The sequence below is a fragment of the Arvicanthis niloticus genome, chromosome 4 (genome assembly GCF_011762505.2).
Source record: "Arvicanthis niloticus isolate mArvNil1 chromosome 4, mArvNil1.pat.X, whole genome shotgun sequence".
Lineage (NCBI taxonomy): Eukaryota > Metazoa > Chordata > Mammalia > Rodentia > Muridae > Arvicanthis > Arvicanthis niloticus.
The window spans coordinates 44816463-44840007 of NC_047661.1; the positions used below are offsets into that span (position 1 = coordinate 44816463).

General features: G+C 41.9%; 1 protein-coding gene across 1 annotated transcript in view; it reads left to right on the forward strand.

Moving 5' to 3' along the window:
* Arhgef26 (Rho guanine nucleotide exchange factor 26) overlaps positions 1–23545 on the forward strand; it is a 105503-nt gene that overhangs the window by 70530 nt on the left and 11428 nt on the right. Inside the window, exons 10-12 of the mRNA XM_076932468.1 lie at positions 1111–1200; positions 3002–3156; positions 21204–21413. Coding sequence (XP_076788583.1) covers positions 1111–1200; positions 3002–3156; positions 21204–21413 — 455 coding nt within the window. The remainder of the gene's footprint in view (positions 1–1110; positions 1201–3001; positions 3157–21203; positions 21414–23545) is intronic.

Consider the following 23545-nt stretch of genomic DNA (forward strand, 5'->3'; position numbering starts at 1 on the left):
TTGTAGGGTTCATCCTCAAGTAGATGATACAGAAACCACATTGAAAGATTTTGAGCAGTGAGCAGTGTGTGTAAACCATATAGCCAGCTCCTCGGTGGCTGGCTCCATCAGGAACCAGGCCTGCAGTATAAACAGAAAGAGTTGTGGCTAAAAGTGAAGTAATATTTATTTAAAGATAGAAGACTGTATGTTTAGTTACTATCAGGTACATGGGGCTGAGAGAGCAGAAGTAAGTATAGCCATTTCTGTGGTTAGCATATGAGCAAGGCACAGATGAGTGGAGACTCAACATGCCAGAAACTTCCTGACTATTTTCTGTTGCTTGCTTCCTGCATGAATAGGAACAGATTTTCCTTCCACTTTACTATAAAGTACTAATTTTTTGTATCAGCTTTAAACAGACTCATTATTTTACTCTTCTTTACAAGCCAGGTTGCAAAGTCTAGGACTAGTCCAGTGACCCAAATGTTTACCAAGCAGTCATCAAAGAAGGCCCAAGAGCCATTTATTTACAGATAATCCAGTATTTTTAATTGAGCACAGCTTCCCTTAGCTGGATATTGTTGAAGAATTATCAGACTTCCCCCTTCCCGAATCTTTCTGTGGTTCCATGACTTACAGGTAACACTGCTTAGATTTTGCCTATGAAGTTGGTAGTCTGCCTCCTGCTGCTCTGGTCTGGAAGAGAGGACAGGCTGTAGCCTGTCCTGAGGTAGATCGGGTTCTCATAGGTAAAGATGAAGTTAGACAGAAGACAGGAACAGAGTAGATAGAGACCTAATGTGTGTGATGAAGGCTCACGGGGAGGGTGTGGAGCCACAGAGGAAACACATCTCTGAAAATCTTCTGAGTCCTTTACCCCATCCCCAACTGCATTCTTCTCTCCTGGTCACAGCTGGGTACAGTGTCCCTCTTGGGTGGAACTATGGGTCCCTGGAACTTCTGGAGAGTAGATCATTTTCTTGGAGAGACCTGAAATTGAAAGTGTGGTTTCTTGTGGGAGAGGGGGCCAAATAAAATAAAATAAAATAAAATAAAATAAAATAAAATAAAATAAAAAAGTGAGGCTGCTCTTCAGAGTTCTTACCTCCCCTTCTGCTGTGTTCCCAGTTGGTTCGACTGTGCAATGAAGGAGCACGGAAGATGGAGCGGACGGAGATGATGTACACAATTAATTCTCAGTTGGAATTTAAAATTAAGGTAGCCTTCTGTCAGTGTTTGTTGTGTTACTGCTGCTTGAATCTTATCTAAACAGAGGAAGCTGAGGCTAATGAAGTAAATTGGAGCTAGCTTTTCAAAAAAACGACTATAAACTGAGAAGAAAAGCTGACAGAGGACTTCCCAAATGCCTAAGGGAATCTGCAGGCTTCTCTCCAGGCCAAGAACGTATGACCTCCAAGTACTTGAAGGTGACAATCGATAAGCACTCTCTAGATCAGGATAAGTGTGAATCCAGGCTGAGGGTCCCAAGTGTCATGGCTGAAAAGTGGTGTAAATTCTTCTATTATAGTATCCAGAGTCTAATAATCTAAATGCAGATTTATATTCGTAAAATAAATTATTGACTAATTTAGACCATTTAGAAATGTCATTTAACACAACTTGTGTCCTTATGTGTCTTGGTGGATAGTAAAAAAAAAAAAAAAAAAAGTATACAGTTCATTTTAAAGAAGAAAAAAATAGAAGTTCAAAGAGGTTGAGCGAGTCATCCAAGAATCATGCACACAGTCAGGTGTGCTTGGTAGAGATAAAATCCACGGGGTGAGAGAGGCCTCAGAACACACAACAAACATAGATGCCTTGGTTCAGATCTGGGGCTGCTGCATAAAGGCAAGACAGCCCTGTGCTTCCAGGGACCCATCCTGACACATGTTTTTGTAGGGATTCCTAAGTGCACTGGTCAGAGTTATAAGCAATCCTTTCTCTGTTGACCTTACAGGGAGGGCCCTGCTGTTCCTGTTAGGTAATTGTGTGATTCTTAAGGGGCTGTACCCTCCACGGCCTTCCTTAAAAACCAGTTTGCAAAGCTTGGGTTTAGGCATAATCTTCCTTGCTGAATCTGTGTGTTGCTGATGAACAACCTTCTTATACAAAGCCCTTTATAAAGTTGGAAAACTATGAAATCCTTTCTTTACTTCTTCATTTCCTCTGTAATAGCCTCAATTTCCTTTAGCTATTTTTAATCATTCTTCATGTAACAGAATGACATCTGCTGTGCCGAATTTCTGTGCCTGTATTCTATGTATCTAGAAACTTTTGCTTATTTTATGGATATATTTTTAAATCATTGTTTTTTGGCAATATGTATTTCTAGTAACTATTTTCTTTTAACAAGGAAAAAAACTCTAAAGGGTACAAATTAGTCTGTGGTTTTGAGTTTTCCAGTTGGCTTATACAAAGCTAAATAAAGAAAAAGCAGTATGTAAGTCTTTGGATGCAGCCTTTTCTTCGAGATTATGAGAAATCCCGAGAAGGACTCCATTTTCATAGTCAGACAGTGGCATGAGGCTTTTAAGGATGTATTTACACAGTGCAAGCTGTATAAACCTAAAAACAGGTATTTTTGAGAATGTGGCTCAGTAGATTTCTGTAGATTTCATTTTTTGTTTTAATTTTTTTATTCATTTTGGTTCTGTTTCTTGAAAAATTGTTTTGTAGTTCATAAAGTGAATATAGACTTTCAGATTTGTCTCTTGGCAACTACGATTTCATTACCAAGTTTTTCAATTTTAAGTTACTCCAGGTTTCTTTTCTAGTTCAGACTTAAAAGTAAAGTCAGAATTTTGTGACCCAATAATATTTTCTTGTGGTTTCAGTTTTGTATGGGTAAGCTAGTAAGGTTTTAATGTTCAAAAATATATGTTAGTTTCTCTTGGAGAATATGCCATCTCCAATTGCATTTTGCCACTATTTGCCTGGCAAATAATGATGTATCTCGTAAGATACAATGTCTTATTGATCTTCACTTGGTTGTGGGTACTGAGTTTCTCTCTCTTTACAGCCTTTCCCCCTGGTCTCTTCTTCCCGGTGGTTGGTGAAAAGAGGGGAGTTGACAGCCTATGTGGAGGACACAGTGCTGTTCTCCAAGAGGATGTCCAAACAGCAAGTCTACTTCTTCCTGTTCAATGATGTGCTTATCATTACAAAGAAGAAGAGGTGAGCACCAACCATGTGTTGCCTGTTAGGGCAACCATCCTTCTAAAGTGTGGGTAGTAGATGTATAATTCCTATGTATTGAATCAAAGTTACATTTGGCCTTCACTGTCTCTAAATGCAAGAATTGTTAAGTCTTGACTGTGAACCTCTTGATCCTGGGTAGTCTTGAATGAACTGTTGCAGTCTAAGCTAGTCTCATAGCATCGGATGTGTCCATACCACTTTGTTCTCCCACCATGCCTGGGGAGGCTGCACTCTATTCTAATAGCATTTTTCAAACTTCTTCTGTCGTAGAGCTTTTGTATAGATCAAATTAAATGGTTAAGGACATGCTATGGGCAACTCAAGCATGTCTTTTGATTTAATTTAAGAAATGTTCGAAATGGTTATGCAGCTATTGTGCCCATGAATGGCTAGGTGCCAAGCGTGCTCCCTCTTTAGGGGAATGAAATACCTTGGTTGGAAAGTGTTTTTCTCCTTTCGCCTTTGTGCTCTTCCTTCATATTCTTCTTGAGATGACCAGGAGGAAAACCTTGCAAGCCTTATCTTTACAGTTTTTGTTATCTCTAACAGTTCTCAGGACAGACACAAACACGCATGTGTTAGCCCGTGACTTACTACCTACCCAGGGATGGCATTGCCCCCTGTATTTAAAATTGGCATGGTATTGTCAATTTTAATTTTGTCATTCAACTCAAAAGATGAGTTAAAACACTGGGTCCACTGAGACACGTTGACTGATAACTTGATGAAAGCTATCATCTTTAGAGATAGTTCTAAAACCAGGAGAGTGCAGCTTTTTTTTTTTTTTTTAAATATTATTGATTTTATATGAGTACACTACATTTGTCTTCAGACATACCAGAAGAGGGCATCAGTTCTCATTACAGATGGTTGTGAACCACCATGTGGTTGCTGGGAATTGAACTCAGGACCTCTGGAAGAGCAGCCAGTGCTCTTAACCACTGAGCCATCTTTCCAGCCTCGAGAGTGTAGTTTTTATTGGTGAACTTGCACAGAACTAGTCAATAAATACAGAATTAAAGCATATGTTATTTTACTTAGCAGCTTATTTCGCTTTTTACAGGTGGCTTTGCCATCACATTTCATGTTGATCCCTCTATGCCAAATTTATGTGCTCACATGTTTTTGGAATTGTAACCGTCATGACCGAAAGAGCAAGACATATATTCCTTTTGTCAAAACTGAGGTTTTCTTGCCCTGTCCCCAGGGTCATCATCTGTCTAAAGTCCTCTCAACTGAGGAAGTATCATTAGAGAGTCTGCTTGATCACGATGGCGGTCTGTGGGAAAGAGGCTTGGTCAACAGGCTGGGTTTGAAATGTACAGTATGTGCTGCTGTATTTACACAGTAGCTGCAAGGAGGCAACTGCAGATGCTTTGCATGCCAGAGGCAGCAGCACAGGAGATAGAAGCGCTTGGAGTCAGGCAATAATTCAGCCGTGGCTACAAGGGAGAGATAAGGGATCATTATCTGTGCCAGCTCTTCTAGGACTGACCCAGCCACCCACTGACTGACTGAAATCACAAGGTTTAGGCAAGGGGTTTAGCTGCTTTGGTCTCTAGTAGCTTTCAGCATGTGGCCCTTCAGCACGTAGCTGGTACTTGCCTAGCAGGGCTTGGTGGTTAGCCTGTGGGGCTAGCTTCAAAGGCAGCGTTGGTTATTTTGTTTTGTTTTATTGTTGTTGTTTTATTTTTTTTTTTTAAATTAGAAGAAAATGTAAATATACTTTTTAAATCAGTTCTGGGTTGCTTGTTAGCCACTTTCTTAATAGTTTCTCCTACCAAATTTCCAAGAGACACATCTGATTTGACTACTTTTGATGAGAAGGTGAATTCTTTGGTTTTGGAAGCTATAATACGTGGGTCTCACTAGATCCTGGACCTCAGCAATGTTGACATGGGGCCTGTGCTTCTTTGTTGTAGGGTGGTTCTGGGATGGAGTGTTAAGTAGTATCTGTGTTGTCTCTCCATTGTGTGCTAATAGCACTTCCTCCCACTGTGATAACAAAACCATCTCTAGGTGTTGCCTAATGCCTCCCCAGGTAAGAGCCACTTCTCAACACGACAGCAGGCAGACCTTAAACCAGCTTTGATTTCTGACTTGACACAGCAGTAATAGTAATATTGTATTCTAAGCATGGTAAATGTGGTGCTTTGAATAGGTTTTGCCCCCACAGACTCATGTATTTGAATGCTTGGCTCAGGGAGAGTGGCACTATTAGGAGGTGTGATCTTGCTAGAGGAAGTATGTGGAGGCAGACTTTGAGATTTCTAAGCTCAAGCTCTACCCAGTGCAGAATCAGAGCCTCTTCCTGGATGCCTTTGGATAAGGATGTAGAACTCTTGGCTGCTTCAGCACCAAGAATGTCTATAGGATGCTGTGCTTCCCAGTGTGATGATAATAGACTGAACCTGTGAAATTGTAAGCCATTTGCAAGTAAATGTTTGCCTTTATAAGAGTTGCCTTGGGTCATGGAGTCTCTTCACAGCAATAAAACCCTAACAAGTGACCAGATAGTAGTAGATCAATATGTACTAACATATAATAACTGTTATGTTTCCATAAGATATTCAATGTGTTCCTGACTATACATACCCACATGTACAGCCTCATGGAGTTAGGTACAATTGGTCCTATTTTTGAAATTCGTAAACTGAATCTAAGACCTTAATTGGTTAATACTCTCAAAGTTTCTGAGGCAGTTTACTGTCTTATATTTATTTATAATATTTATTTAATGCCTTGTATAGGCCCAATCTTTTCCCTTAATTCTCTCAGACTCTGAGAGCAGATGCTCTGTCCCTAGCTGGTATACCACAGCCCTACAAAGTAAGTGGCTTAGAAGTCCAGGAGTCCTGCCCACACACCTTTCACTTCCTGGTGACTCCAAGCATGCTTTCCAGTCAGCCTGTGTTTTCATATGACCTGCTTCTCTGCTGTGCCTCTGTCAGTCTGAGTCCTTACCTTGACTCACTTAGTTACTGGATGCAGAGTCTGCTTCAGTCCAGTATGACTTGACTACCTCTGCAAAGGCCTTTTTTCCCCTAAATATGGTAAATTTTTAATTGCCAGGAGTCAAAACTCTACCACAATTCTTTGCAGCATACAGTCCAACCCCCACACTCCTTAGCATCATCTTATGTAAGCACAGTTGAATGGATAGTGATGTCCTAAGATAGTTCTGGGCCACATGCTTTTTTTACCCAAAGCCACTCCATTTTTTTTTTAAAATAGTTTTCAGAATGTTGTTGTGATCATGTGACTTGAGCTTCTCCGGTAGTTTCACAGATTATTGTCATATCTAAATTTTGTATATCAGATCTCTCCTCCTCCTTTCACCCCTCCTCCTCCATGTTTGCCTCTTTACTGCATTCTAGAATGCAGGCCCTGAGCAGGTTTCTCTCCCAGCTCAGGCTTCCCCTTACTTCAGACCTTCTCTAGGCAACATTCTAATCTTTGAGTTTACATTAATCACCACAACCACTGGTGGTTTTATTCAATTCTCTAAGACAGTCTATTTTCCATCTCCCTGTGATTTGATAACACTGGGCACTTTACTTGCTATAATATTTAATGTCAACTACTAGCCTGTGTCTCATGTTGACTTTTCTCTCTTTAGTACGTAGGCAGGCACATAGCTGTAAGAATGCTCATAACAATATGGAGGAATTTTAACCAGCAATGTAGCTATTCTGGCTGAAATACAGACACGCCTTTAATCCCAGGAGACAGAGGCAAGGAGTCCAAGGTCAGCATGGTTCAGAGCAAGTTCTTGGTACAGAAAAAGCTTATGTCTAGGTGTGGTGGTACATGCCTTTAATCCCAGCACTCAGGTGTGAGTCGAGAGGCAGTACAGGGAAGGTGAGTTCACGGCAGTAGAGAAATCAGTTCATCAGTTCATTTCATTTCAGTCAGTTGAGTTTAGTGAGTGCCAGTGCAGTAGAGTTTAGTTCTTTCATTAGGTCAAGAGGTCAGGAGTTCACGAAGTTCAGTACAGGTCAGCAGAGCCAGAAAATAAGAAGGAAACAGAAGATTAGAATAGATTGTTCGAGTTAGTTTGAGGCCAAGCAGAGCAAAAAGTCAGAAGGTGAGAGAATCAGTTTCAATCAGGCAGTGAGGAAGAGTTTGAGCCAGAACAGCTGAGTTGAACCAGCCAACCAGAGTTCAGAAAGAGCTAGAAAGGGTGAGGTTATTCAGCAACAAGGCTCAGAGATGGCAATTACTTTGGTGAAATAAAAGTTACTTTTACATAGCAAGTATTTTGAGGATGCACCAATCAGACTGATGATGTCTTAGTCAGTGTTCTGTGGCGGTGAAGAGACATCATGACTGTAAGTGTTCCTGCGCAGATGCAAATGTATCCTGGAACAGAAGTGCCCAGGAACCAACCACACAGCTCTGTGAGGAACCCTCTTCAGCCAAGGCATTGCAGCTTCCAGGGGAGGGAATCCCCAGCTATGCTGAGGAGCTAAGTGGACTCAGCCCTGCTTCCTTGCTTCTTGGCTTCTTCTGATAAGAGTCATACCAGGCAGCAAGTCTCATAAAAGAGGGTCTAGGGTGTGGCGGGATGAATCCATGGGTGGCAACCTCTGCTCTTGGGAGAGAGCATCGAGTTAAACAAAGGGCAGGCCTTATATAGGATTTCTTAGGGGACAGAGCTTTTCAGGGCTGAGATTTACAGAGTGAGGATTGGTGGGATTTAAAGTCCTGAGCTTGTGGAGCTCAGGGTTTGGTGGATTTTCCCATTCAGGTACTGGTGGGTTTTTGTGCTCAGGGACAGGAGGGATTTTGTGGGAAGCTTGGGAATTGATGGTTTTTTTTAACCCCCTTTCCCTTGCATCAGCTCAAGGGTTAGGACAGGAAGACCTTCCCAGTTGCAAGCAGATTTTGGCTGAAGCATAGGTGTGGAGCCACTAGGGGAGGCTGAGGAGGAAATGCCATGACTGGACAGGTAATGTATATCTCATGATGGCTGCAGGCTGAGGTGGGAAAGGAGGTGGCAGTATTTAGACAGGTGTCTTTGATAGCTCCTGTGGTGTGGTATATTACCATGGCTGAGGCAGGAAGGAGGTGCTGCTGCTTTGAAAGCTCATGTGGTATTCCACTCAGGGACTACAGTGACCACAGAAACTCTTATAAAAGAAAGCTCTTAAATTGGGAATTGAGGCTTGCTTACAGTTTCAGGGTGTCATGACAAGGAGCATGGTAGCAGGCAGGCAGACATGGTGCAGGAGAAGGAGCAGTATTACACAGGTGGGGAAGGAGGAGAGAGAGAGAGAGAGAGAGAGAGAGAGAGAGAGAGAGAGAGACAGAGACAGAGACAGAGACACAGAGACACACAGAGAGAGACACAGAGAGAGACAGACACAGAGACAGACACAGAGATAGACTGGGCCTGGCTTGGATGTCTGAAAGCCCAAAGCCCACCCACAGTGACACACTTCCCCCAGCAAGGCCACACCTAATGCTTTCAAATAATGCCATTCCAGATGAGCCTATGGGGGCCGTGTTCATATACCATAGATGGCTGACCAGAAGCCCCATTGCTTGGATACACCATTCATTTTGTCTCATGTCTGGAGCATCTTGGAATCTGGTTTGATCTGGCCTCGCCCTCCACAGAACACAAGTTGTCTTCTGTCTTCCTCATAGCATAGTTAGTGGCCCTAGGGAGCTTGTTGATAGTGCAGTGGCCCAGATTATTTCTCCTGGGGTTCCATCTGAAGATATTTGGATTGAATCACAGCCATGGTGTCTTAGGGAGTAGAGATGTGGCCGATGTGTAGATCTTTCTTTTTGTGTGTCTCTGTGAGCCTTTCCTTGTGTATTCTTGTCATTCAGTTTTGCTTTGGCTCAGACTTTCAGGAAGGATATTTATGTTTATGTCTTTCTTGTTTGGGGTACTATCTTTATAAATAATAAACTTTCATTCTCTTTTCTTTTCTATTTTTTTCTATCCCTCTCTACCTTCCATTCATCACACATTTCAGGGTACCCTCACATTCATCCTGTAGTCAAGTGCTCCTGTAACCCTGGTGCTCCTGTAGCCATGGTGCTGTGGTATATTGCTATGGTGCTCCTGGTTCTTGTGCTCCCACCTTCAGAGTGTTAGGTTATTGATGTGAACCACTGCTATTTTATATGGCTCTGGGGCTAGAACTCAGGAGTTTGTGCATGGTAGGCAGGCATACTACCAACTCAGCTACAGCTTTACTTCCTAACCAACCACTATGATTACTTAATCTTGATAAGAACAAATCTGAACCTTGTTAGTGATGCAGCTTCTGACATTTTCTGGAACGTAACTTCAATTTACAAACCTTGAGACTATTTACTACTCTACAGAGGCAATTTTTACTTGTTTTTTTTTATGTTTATTATAGTATTTGACTAATGTTTGAGGTTACCAGTCAATGTGTCCTCATAAAATGGTTTAAGCAGAAAAAATACGGAACTATCACCCAACCTCATGCTTGTATTCACAAAACAAAACCAAAGAAACAAATTGGGTTTGGAAAATCCTGAGTGTTTTTTTTCTTCCCGGTGCCTGCTCCTTAAACCTGGGACTTAGACAACATAACTCAGCTCTGTGACAAGCCCCTAGTGTTCAGAAGATGGACTCTCTATAGTGGAACCTCCAGGTCACCCTCAGCTTCTTACACTAGAACGCGGTTCTTAACCAGGTTTGAATGTCCAGTGACTTCAGGCAATGTAGGCTCCTTGGAAGTGTTCTGGGCTGGTTCCATCCTGTCATAAGTTTTTCCACAGTAATGTTCTTTCTAATTATAGAAAACTGAAGCTACCTGACATAAGGTGTCTTTCTCTGCAGAAGAAATGTCTTGGGAAATCAACCTTAAAGAATTCTGACTCAAGTCAGTTTTGCTCCAGGGTGCACTAAGCATGTTGAGCACTGTAGAATTTGCTTCTAAACTGAAGACAGTGAGATGAGAGACAAACCAGAAATGGCTTTCATTTTTGTTTCATTGTTCCTTACTGTCCCCCCCCCCATTCTTTATTATGTTGATAACACAGAGTATTTTTTTTCTGTGCTTCTGAGAAGAAATGACATTGCTACTCCCTGTTCAAAGCATCGTTGCCAAGTAGCGCAGTATCAATGCCTGAGAATGAGGTAGATTCTGTTCCTGGCCTTGTGTGAGTCCTTTTCAGCCTCTCACTATCTCAGTGACCCTATCTGTAAAGCGGGAGTAGTGATGTCATCTTTACCATGGAGTGTGTGCAAATGCAATAAGATAGTGCACACAGAGGCTTAGCATCTGCAGTTGTCCCTACAAAGTAACTGATACTACCAATGTTAATTTCAGTGATGAGTATATGTTTCTGAAAAGTCTTATCACAAAATCAAAGTATTACCCCTGTACTATTTCACTGTCTAAAAAGTAGTCTAAAGTTTTCCGGCCATGTTTCACATCTGAAGGCTATGGCATACTGCAGGACCAGGTCTGATTTTATGGCCTTTGAAATTGGAATGATTTGGGAATAAATGACTGCCTCTCCCTGTCATGGACCACAGCCATCAAGGGAGGGATAGCTAGTGACATAAGCTCATCCTTCAAAAAGAGATGTGCATGGTGACTGCTTTTGGGGGGTGGAGGGATTTTTCTAGCACCATTCTTTGCTGTGGACCCAGGAGGACTCACCTTGTAGTAAGCCTCTGTTTCCATGAACTCGGCCCTTGGTAGACGGAAAATAAGGGATGAGGCTTTGGTGCTGTGTTTATATAGATGTTTTCATAGTTACTCTTTAGGTGGTATGGCATAGCAATTGTCTTCATAGTGTGCCAGTTATTATAGGAATGCAGAGCATATTTAAAAATACATGAGAAGGTTATAGGCAAATATACGCTTTTGTATGACAGACATAACTTATCCTCAGATTTTGGCATTTTTGCAGGTTCCTGGAGTCAGCCCTCTCGGGATAGTAAAGTACAACCTGCCTGCAGTGTTCCTTTTCATTGTTGTTAAATCAATGGTGCTTAACCTAAGCTTGAGTGTGGAGGTGACTCCTGTAATCTGGAGTGTCTTAGTTAGGGTTTTCATTGCTATGAAGAGACACCATGACTAAGGCAACTCTTACAAAGGCAAGCATTTAATTGGGGCTGGCTTACAGGTTCAGTCATTATTATCATGGCGGGAAGCGTGGCAACATCCAGGCAGGCACTCTCACCAACAAAGCCATACTATTCCAACAAAGGCACACCTCCTAATAGGGCCACTCCCTGAGTCCAGCATATTCAAACCACATAGAGTAATCTTGTTACCCATGCAAGAGGCTGTTCTCTGGTCATGCTGTGTCCTGGTTACTGCAGGTAGAAAGCTCTATCGAGGTGCTAATAGCCTCTTAGAACTGCTTGTCTTTTCTTGCTCAGTATTATAGGTGTTGTAGGTATTGGGCTGTGGATCCTGGCTGTCCTGCAGTCTCAGACTGTCTTGCAGTCTCTGACTGCCCTGAACTTTCTGACTCTCTTTTTTGGGTCTCAGTTAATCACAACAGATGCTTCTCCTACCAGTGAATGCGATCCTCACTTCTATTCTTTGTGTTTCTCTGGACAATGGATAGGAAATGTGTGGCATATTTATTATTCTTGAGAGCTATTTCGAGAACTGAAGAAGTAAGGTTATTTGAAATTAGTTTCAGTGTAAATATTGCCCTTTCTGTGTTAGTCAGAGCTCTTAGCAAATCATGAATTCTTAATATTGGTAATTGCTTTGAATCCTACTTAGTCCACTTGTCCATTTGAAGGGCACATGTAATTATCAGGCCTTTATAGAATTCTCAGGCAATTTAAGTGGATAGTACTTGATTAGGAAAACAAACAAAAGAAATAGCTAACATTTGGTATAATCCAGAAGTGATTTATAAGGGCTGTACACAAGAAGGTAATATATATATATCATCTCATTTAATTCCCATGACAAGTTGGTGCCTTGATTCTGTTACTATCAGTGTACAGATGAAAGCCAGGAAGCATGGAGAGGATTGCAACCCTGCTCAGGTCCACAAAGCAGGTGTGTGATGAGCTAACTCTAAACAGGTCTTTGGGCTCAGATCTGTAACCTTACCTACTATGCTGAAATCCGTAACTTCTGAAAATTCCATGAAACTTATTAGTTAGGATTGTGTTAAGCTAAGTTTTACACATGAAATCAATCTCAATCAGGTAAAGCAGGTTTCTCTCTCTCTCTCTCTCTCTCTCTCTCTCTCTCTCTCTCTCTCTCTCTCCCTCCCTCCCTCCTTTTCTCTCTCTCTCTCTCTTTCCAATTCCTTAACTTGAAATAAATTCCAGCATTGTTCAGCGTCTTCTGTCTCAGCAATGCTTGACTGGAGTATTTTAATGCCAGTGAACATGAAAGCAAGTGTAGGGATTTTGAAACCATGCTGTTGAATGAGCAAGGGAAACAAGTTGAAATCTGCAGAAGAAGGTGTCTTGTGCACGCCCTGAAGGAAAACACAATGAACTTTTATTTCTTGCAATCCTCTATGCTCCCGGCCTCAGCACTCCTGGGAGAGTCACAGACCCATGACATCCCTGTGAGAAAAACAAGTATCTGTACAGGAATGGCTCTGAAGAAGGATGCCTGGGAAATGTCATGGAAGGCATGAAAAGGGGATAGCGTTTCAGAATGCCACAGGTGCACAACACAGTTGACTTCTGTGCCGACATCCAGAAGAATAATGGCAAAGCCCCCAGCATTGGATTTCATGGGATGCTGGCCCATAGTGACCTTGGGGAAGTATTTCATTTCCCTGGCCTGTGAGTGCTGGTCTGAGGATTCACAGGCAACTGCTGGCTTGGAAGGCATTTGTCTTTGTGCTGGTCTGTTTTTTGTCTGTTTGTTTTTTAGGAGAGAGGCTGTGTGAATGTTATAAACAAAACCTAGAGAAAAGGCATACTGAACAGGTTAAAAAACCCACACCACTACCTGGAGGATGCATGCTGGGAGTCTTTGGGCTGTTTTAGAAAAAAAATCTCTATAATACACTTTTCTCTCAATTTAACTTATTACAAAAGGAAGACTTGAAAAGTGTTGCTTAGGTTTTCCTCAGTTGTACTTGGTCTGTGTCAGAGAGTTCTTAGGACAGTGTGAAATGTATACACCTGTTCTCCTGGTGCAGAAGACAGTAGGGAAGCTGTCCTTTTCAGTATAACCTTTGGCCTTCCCTGCCAACATTTCTTTCCTTCATCCCATGGATCCATTTTGGCCAGGCATCCTTTCTCCCTTTCTGGCCAACAAGAGTGGGTATCTAGGATGATCACTAATAAGGGTTGAGGTGCGACTCTTCCACAGGGAGTGCACATTTAAAAACCTCTGTGTCACCACAAGGCAGTTCTGACTTGTCTTGTTACCCACCATCCACCTGGATAGGACTTTACAGATGAGGATATACCCCATCGAAGGATTGATTCAACCTGCCTTAAGGAAAGAGATTGGAATGCAAATTTTTAGGCAATGTTAGATGTTTCTCCAAATCTCCTCAAATTATTTATTGGTTATCAATGCCTCATATTTGGAAAGCCACCCATATTATACATTAAGTCCCTAAGTATATTTAATTTCATTTATGAACTTATCAGTCTACTTCAGTAGATCCTCTGTCAACTTATGTCCAGGTCTGGTTCCTGAACTTCTGTACATTTATAAGTGTCTTAGTATGTCCAAGGACCAATTCATTTTCACCTTGTTCTTTCTGCATGTTCATTTTCCCAAATGATTTAAAATAACTAGCCCCTCCACTCAAGTCTCCCCACAAAACTACGTTTGACTTTGTATCGACTAGATTAAAATTATGAGTGACATTAAAAAGAACAGATACTTACCAAGGTTGTCTTTGTATAGAAAGTTCTGACAAGCTTCATCACATTTTTTTTTGTTTTGTTTTTTTCAGACAGGGTTTCTCTGTATAGCCCTGGCTGTCCTGGAATTCACTCTGTAGACCAGGCTGGCCTCGAACTCAGAAATCCACCTGCCTCTGCCTCCCAAGTGCTAGGATTAAAGGCGTGCGCCACCACCGCCTGGCTACAAATATATTTTTTTAATTATTATTTTTTATTTTGTTTTTTCAATAATTTATTATTATTTATTCACTTTACATGTTGGTAGCCTTCCTCCCTCCTCTCCTTTCAGCCCCACCCTTACAAATCCCTTCCCACATTGCCCTCCCCTTCTCCTCAGAGAAGGGAAAGCCCTCCTTGGGTATACCCCACCCTGGGACATCTGGACCCAGCAGGACTAGGCACATCTTCTCCCACTGAGGCCCAACCAGGCAGTCCAGGTAGGACAAAAGTGACCCAATGGCAGGAAACAGAGACCAAGACAGCCCCCGTTCCACGTGTTAGAGGACCCACATGAATACCAAGCTACACGTTTTCTACAAATGTGTAGGGGCCATAGGTCCAGCCCCTGCATGCTTCCTGGTTGGTAGCCCAGTCTCTGTGAGCCACTATGCATCACAAATATCTTTTTTTTTATTTTGTTTTATATTTTATTTACATTTAAGATGCCATCCCCTTTCCCCATTTCCCCTCCCTAGAAAACCCCTGTCCCATGACCCCCCCCTTTCCTTTTTGCTTTTATACAATTTTTTTAAAAATGTTAATCAAAGGATTTATAAGTTTGGTAATGCTCAATCAGAAGTGTAACCCAATACCCAACCTAGATATAAAAACTATCTTTGACTGGTGGAGACATATGAACATCTGCCTCCATGCCTCCACTCTCTCTCATCACCTAGCTTCTCCTCTCCTTCATCTTCTCTCCTTACTCCATCTCTTCCTCTCAGTACTCCTTCCCACTTAGCTCCTTCTACATATCACTCTTCCTGTTAAAGTAAAACTTTTCTCTCAAAATACAATTAGAGCATACTTATTCCTAATTGTACCAGCATCACAAATATCTTAAGAGATTTTATGATGTTATAAATGAGATAGGGCCATCAATTCTATATTTGTATTAAATTTTTTATTTATTTGTATGTGTGCGTGCATGTGTGTGTCTGTGTGTGTGTGTCTGTGTGTGTAGGAGTGCCGTAGCATGTATGTGAAGGTCAGGAGAGAATTCGTAGGATTCAATTCTCCGATACGACTAAGGGCTTGGGTACTAACCTCGGGTCCTCTGAGCAACTGTTAATATCCCTGAGTCCATCTCACCAATCCTCATTGATCATGCTACTTAACTGGATGTCATTAATATACAGGTGAACCATTATTTGGACTTCTTTTTTTCAGTCATTACAGTGAATTCATCGTCTCTTTGTGGTTGTACTTCAGTTAGTGTTGCATTCTACACACAGTTGGCTAGTCAGTAGGACAGTTAAGACATCCTATTCCCTTCTACTTGATTCCGCCACACACTTAGGCATCCACAGACACCTGAAGTACTGACAGTCTTCACATCTACGCACGTAGGATTTAAAACACATTTTCTTTTGAAATTTACTTTAAAATAGGTCAAGTGTACAGAAAATCATCACACGCTAACGGACTTGTTGCCCAAACTTGCCGTGATAGTTAATGTTAGACACTTTCCTTTTAAACCAAAAAGAAAACCCAAGTTGAGCAAAATTGCAGATTTAATATCCTTTTGCCCTTATTCTGTCCTTCCACTTCCCCAAACTGACTGTGCCAAAATGAGTGCGTAATTCTCAGATTTCTGTGCTCAATCCTGCAAATTTCCATGGATCTTTCATTTGATATTTAAACATGAATTTCTTCTATGTGGCCTTTAAATGTCTTTCTGATCTAAAAGTAATAAATAATATTTATAAATAAGTGTTCCCTGTGAGAAGTGTCCCAACCTGTGTAGACATTATGAGACAGGAAGTAAAGGGCTCCATATTATCTGCCTAATAAAGGGTCGGGGGGGTGGGGGGAAAGATATCACATTGCTCCAATACTGACTCAGCATGTGCGAGGCCCTGGGATCCAGTTCCAGCATCATAAATAAATAAATAAATAAATAAATAAATAAATAAAAATAAAAAGGAACTCTTCTCAGACAGGCTTACTTCACGTCACATCTCCTCAGCGGCATGCAGCATAAATTCAGACATTGTGTGAACTTCTTCACATGGAAAATAACTGTGAGACATGTTTAGCATGGTTTCCTGTTCTCAACAGATAGCTACTTATTTTAAGATAATTGCAACCCCATAGGAAGAACAACAATATCAACCAACCAGATCCCCCAGAGATCCTAGGGACTAAACTGCCAACCAAAGAGTACACATGGAGTCACCCACGGCTCCAGCCACTTATGTAGCAGAGGACGGCCTTGTTGGGCATCAGTGGCAGAAGAGGCTCTTAGTCCTGTGAAGGCTTGATGCCCCAGTGTAGGGGAATGCTAGGGTGGGGAGGCAGGAGTGGGTGGGTGGGGGAGCACCCTCATAGAAGCAGGGGGAGGCGGAGTGGGATAGGGGGTTTCCAGAGGGGAAACCGGGAAAGGGCATAACATTTGAAATGTAAATAAATAAAATATTCAATAAAAAAGATAAGTATTTAAAGGAGGAGAGTCTGGAAAGAAGTTACTAGGACTTCAAATGGGTTTTAATGGGGAGACTCATCACTGTTTAAGGCGGCAAGCAACAGACCTTTGTGGACTTGATTGGGTCCCTGCACCTGATCGGAAGCGCCTTGCACAGAACGAGGAGCCCAGACAGCTGCAAGTATGGAGAGTCTGTGGCACAATGGAAGGAAGTCTCCATGTAAACTTGTCCAAGCAAAGAAAGGTGGTTTTTCCATTTGCTTTTTTTCCTGAGCAATTCAGCTTCCTAATTACATGATCCAAATTGTTTCAGAGATTGTGTCAAGCATATGTTTGTTAAATGATGGAGACAAACATGGGAAGTCTGAATAGAGTCAGCTTCCCTGCGGAAAAGAGTTGTTTCTTTCCCACTTCATTTAGTCTTCTGGGACCTGAGTGAGCAGGAGGGGGAAAGCCTGGTATAGAGGTGCCTGTGGCGGGCTCCCTTACTCCTTCTCCAGCACACAGTATGGCCAGTTGTCCATCTGAACTGGGGGGATTAGGGGGTTTCAGGTGCTAACTGACAGAAGAATGAGTTTTATGCAGTAGTCAGAAAATTCAGAGTTAGCGGAATAATGGCCACCGTTTTGAACCCTTGGGGGGACTAAATATTTACATGTGAGTATACTGGCTGGTTTTGTGTGTCAACTTGACACAAGCTGGAGTTATCACAGAAAGGAGCCTCCCTTGAGGAAATGCCTCCATGAGATCCAGCTGTGAGGCATTTTCTCAATTAGTGATCAAGGGTGAGAGGGCCCATTGTGGGTGGTGCCATCTCTAAGCTGGTAGTCCTGGGTTCTATAAGAAAGGAAGCTGAGCAAGCCAGGGGAAGCAAGACAGTAAGTAACATCTCTCCATGGCTTCTGCATCAGCTCCTGCTTCCTGACCTCCTTGAGTTCCAGTCCTGACTTCATTTGGTGATGAACAGCAGTGTGGAAGTGTAAGCTGAATAAATCCTTTCCTCCCCAACTTGCTTCTTGGTCAGTATGTTTGTGCAGGAATAGAAACCCTGACTAAGATAGTGAGTGTGTGAGAGAATATACCAGAAAAAAAAAAAATCTCCTAAGAGCGAGCCAGCCACTTGTCAGTTTTTGTTTCAGCGAGTCTTAAGGTAGCTGACCAGGATAAATAACCAATTTAACTTTACAACCATTAAATAATAAAGGTATTAATATGGAACCCACTTTTAAAAAGTAATAAAGTATTAGGCTCTATATAAGTGTATAATGTAAAAATTCACTTCCTAGATAACAGCGCTTTTTTTTTTTTTTTTTTTTATGAATGAGAGCATATCACTTAAAAAATAGACAGGAAACATCTGTCTTGGAAATTGCTTTCGACCTAGATATCAAAACTAAGCTAAGGTCTCCATTTAGACAGTTTGGACAAATACCAGAGGTGAAGTTTTAAGCTGTGAATAGGAGGATCACTGTTTTTCCATTCTAAGTGGACATAGAAAGGACTGAACTGACATAGAAAGGTCTAAACTGGGCCAAACAGCTTGTAGTCAATGGCATTGTACTTGGTGCTTACAGGAACAGTTAATGCACAATTTAAAAATGTATCTGCTTCTGGCTTTCGTGATTCCTAAAACACATTCAAAGCATTGACGAGATAAAATTTCCTAGCTGTGTTTTGTTTTTGTTTAATTTAGGTAAATTCTGGAAGATACACATTCTAAAAATGAAGCAGAGGAAAGAGTAACCATCATAGTTTATGTTTGTCTCCTGAGAACTCAGTCCTTAAGGTCTATCAGGGACAAACAAACAAACAAACAAGCAAAGCTGCCTGAAGCTGAAACTGCAGCAGTTTTGCTGGTCGTCCATGAGGGCACTGCCATGCACACATCCTCCAGACTTTTGTTTCTTGGAAGGAAGTAACCTTGATCTCCAGTGAATGATTTTTGATAGGAACGAAGCGCCATGCCACTGAGTGATGATGGTTTGTAGCTTTGGATTGAGACCAAAGAGCAAGATAGGAACAAAAGGAACCTCTTTTTTCTATGTAGTTTTTGCTACTAGTATTAATATATTGCTTTTGCTTTCATAGTTTTTTTGTCTTGATCTCCCCCCTCCTTTTATTGTGTGTGTGTGTGTGTGTGTGTGTGTGTGTGTGTGTTAGTTGTGTTAGTGGTAGGGTGTGTGCACAGGCACATCCTGAATCCTGGGCTGTTAAATTTATGTCTAAGATGTCCTGACATTGTAAACATTTTCTGCCCCGGTAACAATTGACGTCTTTGTTTCTAGTAAACAATATCTTTTAAAGATACAACTGTGTTTGATTGTAAGGTGCACTGTCCTGCTTTCTTCTTTTGAGTATAATGTGTGCTTTGATGGGTCTCGTTTAGTTTAGATGTGAAAACAACTTATATGTCTGGGTGTGGCAGCCCTCGGGGCAGACTTGGAGATCTTCTTGCCATGGGAACTTAGAGTGAATACAGACATGATCCTAACAGATTTGGTCAGAAAATATATTTAGTTTTTAGAGACGGAACCTGTATGTGCTGGACAATTTATCAAACTAAACTTCAAGGAAACAAACAAACAAACAAACAAAAGCTCCAAAGGTTTCCTAAGGACAGTTACAAGACAGAATGTTAACTGCTGAATAAAGAAAGCACCAGAACTTTTGAACAAAATGTTTTGTTCTAAAAACCCCTACTATATTTGGACACAGGGAGTTTTCTTCCAGCTCTTCTAATTTTAAACACTTTTATTTGCTATTAAATGAGATGCTGTCATTGTTCCTGGAGTATACTAGAATTTATTGTAGGGGCATCGGTTTATATCAGTTCAGTTGAGGTTTATCTGTGACGACAGAAGGGAGCAGAAAGAGATCGATATAGCTAGATTCGGAATTTGCCAGGCAAGCAGAACGAAGGGAGATAAGCATGTACATAAGACTTGATTTTAGCTACGAGGAATCCAAGATGGGTAACTTGATATCCACAGGTGAGGGGACATGTGGAATCCATCAACAGGGAAAAGGTCACAGAGTCAATGAGTAGGAGCTGGTGGGTTAATTAAGTTTGGGGGATGAGGATTTGACTTGGTGCCAGGTAGAGCACGGAGTGTCTAGACTGCTGTTGGAATGAAGGAGAGGCTGCATTTGATGGTAATGATAAGAGTAGGAAGAAGGCCGAGGTAGCATACCTGCGGCCACTGGAGAAGTCACAGCACTGAGACCACAGTAAGAGAAGGAGCTGTTCGTGGAATATAAAGAACGTAATAATTAACCCAATGAAGAGCTTCATAGGCTTTGTTTGACGCTGTTCTGTAACAATTATAATCAGCGAGACTTGCGCACATCCTGATAATTGGTGCAATAAGTTTGGGCATTCTAAGGGAGGATTGGGAGACTCTGAAGTCTGTAGAATCTTGTGACTGGGACAGAGACCAATAGTGTGAGCTCCAGAGTCTAGGCCTTCTTGGGAGCAGAAGAAGTGGGATGACTTTGTAGAAGTGAGAAGAGCCATCAGGGGTTATGGCATCTCTAGAGAGAACCAAGGTTCTGTTAGAGGAAATGTACTTGATTACAAGGTAGAGGAAAAGTTCCAATAAGAGGCTTAAGACTTTCCTGAATTTCATAAGGAAGGGCACTCCCAGAAGGGCACAATGGGAGTGAGTGAGCTAATTCCCTCAAGAGCCAGTTGTCTTGAGGGAATTAGCCATCCTCACACTGTGGAGTGAAGAATGCTGAGACTGGGATAAGCAAAGATGGGGACACAGCAGGATACAGCCTGGCCGCTTCTGAAATACAAGGCTGCATAGGGGAGGATGGACTGGCCACTTTGCTAGAGCAAGCAGGCCTACTTGCGGGATCTGCTGAAGTTTGGTTTCTGTAATTAGGTCTCTGGATTCTACTTGTGTCCTTTGCAATGGTCATTTGTTGGTATGGGGTGAAACCTGGCCCAGAGCATGGGCAAGCTTTTATAACATCCTCTTCATTTTGTGGTGGAGGTGTGTGCAAAGCAGGGAGGTCCACCAATTATCAGGATGCTTGCCAGTCTCACTGATTATACCAGTTACAGAACAATAGCAAATTAAACGTATGAAGCTCTTCATTGAGTTAGTTATTCAGCATTTCATCGTTCAACTATCTAACCTTTGTTTGTTCTTAAAATGGCAGTGTGAGTCTCATGGTGTTGCCTGCTAGATACTTCGAAATTTCTCCTAGTCTTGTACTCAAGAAGTGCCCATCTTTCATGTGTTGATTTTTAAGTCCTTGTAAGATATGACCTATGATTTCAAAATATATTACTCTTTTATCTGAGACATACTTTAGTGTGCTAGACACATAATGTTGGTGCTTCTCTTAATTGGTAGTCAGTAGATAACATTCAGATTCCAATTTGTGTTATCAAACAGGCCATTCTCCTCTCCCTCTGGATGTCCTGGCCACTTCTCCAGAAATGTGACTTGAAATCTGACAGTGGCCGCAGTTGTGGCCGCTGAGTAATTAACCTATTCTCCCCCTATCTTTTAGCGAAGAAAGCTACAACGTCAATGACTACTCCTTAAGGGACCAGCTGTTGGTGGAATCTTGTGACAATGAAGAGCTTAATTCTTCTCCAGGGAAGAACACTTCCACGATGCTTTACTCAAGACAGAGCTCTGCCACTCACCTCTTTACCCTGACAGTCCTCAGCAACCATGCCAATGAGAAGGTGGACATGCTGCTTGGGGCTGAGACCCAGTAAGTACACAGAGGGAGACCAGGTTCAGGGTACCTGACCTCCCCTTTGCTTCTCCAGCCTGCTCTTGCTGTCTACAAACAGTGGCTCCTATTTGGTTTTGTTCTTGTGTACCTACTGTGTGCTAAGGGTAGCATTCAGGTGCTTTTAGCAGGTATGATCTCCTCAGTACCTCTAGTGAAGTGTCTTGCTATTTGGACCCTTTAAAATCTTGATGGATGGATGCATTTTAATCGAACAGTTATATTGACAAATGCATTTTATTTAAATGCTGACATTTTCGTACACAAAAACATTAGGATGAAGCCTTTTCTTATTCATTCCTTCAAGTTCATTTGGAATGTGTTATAGCTTTACAGCAGTCTGTTCTTGGCTTCTTGTGGCCCTTGAGAAGCTGCTTCTACTGCCAAAAGCTAGGACATGGCCACTTCACATTTCACCCAGACACGTTGCAGTTGCTACGGTTTGCAGCCTTGAAAAATGGCTCATCCACTTAGGCAAGATGATTAAATAGTAGTTAGAGTCCAAGCAAACTTTGCTTTGTTCAGTATTGAATTTGAAGTTAATTTCTGAATCACGTGCCTTCAGCCAGACAGACCGAATGGACTCTCAGAAACATACTCGGCTTAGGAAAGCATATCACGATACTTCTTCTGAGACCATTTCTGAAGGCAGGACAGGGATTCTGTTTGTGCCTATGGATTCACCAGCACTAAGTGTGCTCACACTGGACAAGGGGATTAGGGCCTGGTTTGCAACTCCTCTTTGATGATTTGGTTCATTTTGACATTGCTGACCAAATTCTTTGGAAACAAGTTTCTTGGGTATCGTTAAGGGCAACACAGCAGGAGCCATGTTGGGTTAGGAAACAGAGCAATGGAGGAAAAGGAGTTCCCTGTGTCTGTGTCCTCTCGGGTTCCTGCCTATTTCCTACCCTCATCTGCCAGCATTCTCAGGTGGAGTGATTAAAGTGGACCAGCAGACAGTAGTGAATAACAGCCCCAGCCATAGTGAAGTCTTTATGTAAATGCATATTCTTCCAGAAGAGGTCTTTTTAATGGGCCCACAGCTCTTCCCCTGGAGCAGTAGAAATGGCCTCTAGAGCCCAGCATTGCCCCCTGTGTCTGCTGCTGTGTGTCTAGAGACCAGCATGGGACTCAGCCAGGGCCAGGCTTGGGGACAGCATCTCTTCAACTCTAGAAGTCCTTGGGCATCAGAGCCAGAACTAGATTTTGTGTGTGTGTGTGTGTGTGGTGGTGGGGGGGACCTTTGTAAAAAATGGAATTAATATGTTGAATTTTGTGCAACTTTAAGAAAAGCTTAAACTCTTTGAGGATTAGTACTTGTCTAGACATTCCAGAAAATTCAAAGAAGTTGGAAACTCCCTCTTTGTAGTTAGAAAAGGAGAGAGTACTGTTTTGGGTTGTGATTTCCTCTTCTGTCCACAGTTTGTTCTTCGTTCTGGTCTAACTGATGTATTGACAGAGCTCTTTCTAATTGCCTCAAACATCATTTATGAAATCTGCATTACTTACTTGTTTTAAAGATATTCCAAGTCAGTGTCCTGCTCTTTTATATAAAGACTAGACACTCTCCTAGGACTGTAGAATCTGTCCTATACTCTTGCCCTTGATTTGCCTTAAACTGAGTGGTTGTACATTTTCTAAACCAGACATGTTCTCAGAATCTTTAGTTATGTCATCCATAAACCCATGAGTATGACTCATTTGTAGTTCTTTCATTAATAGCAAGAGAACATTCCAGAAGAGATGGGGTGGGGGGTGGGGCAGAAGTCTCTGGGAACAGAAGGAGGGACTGTCATTCTTCTCTTTCCTCCTCTGCCCTCAGTTACAGCTGAGAAGTTAATAAATAGACTGGGCTGGAGGGGTTGTTCAGTGGTTAGAGCACTGTGGTGGAGGACCTGGGTTCACTTTCCAGCACCTACATGGTGATTTACAACTATCTGTAACTTCAGTTCCAGGGAGTCCAGAGTGCCCTCTTCTGGTCTCTGTGGACACCAGGCATTTTTGCAGTGCATTTATACACATAAGCAAAACATTTATACACGTAATTTAAAAAATAATTCTTAAATAAATAGACAGATGCTGGCAAGATACAAAGCAGCATTGGGAGA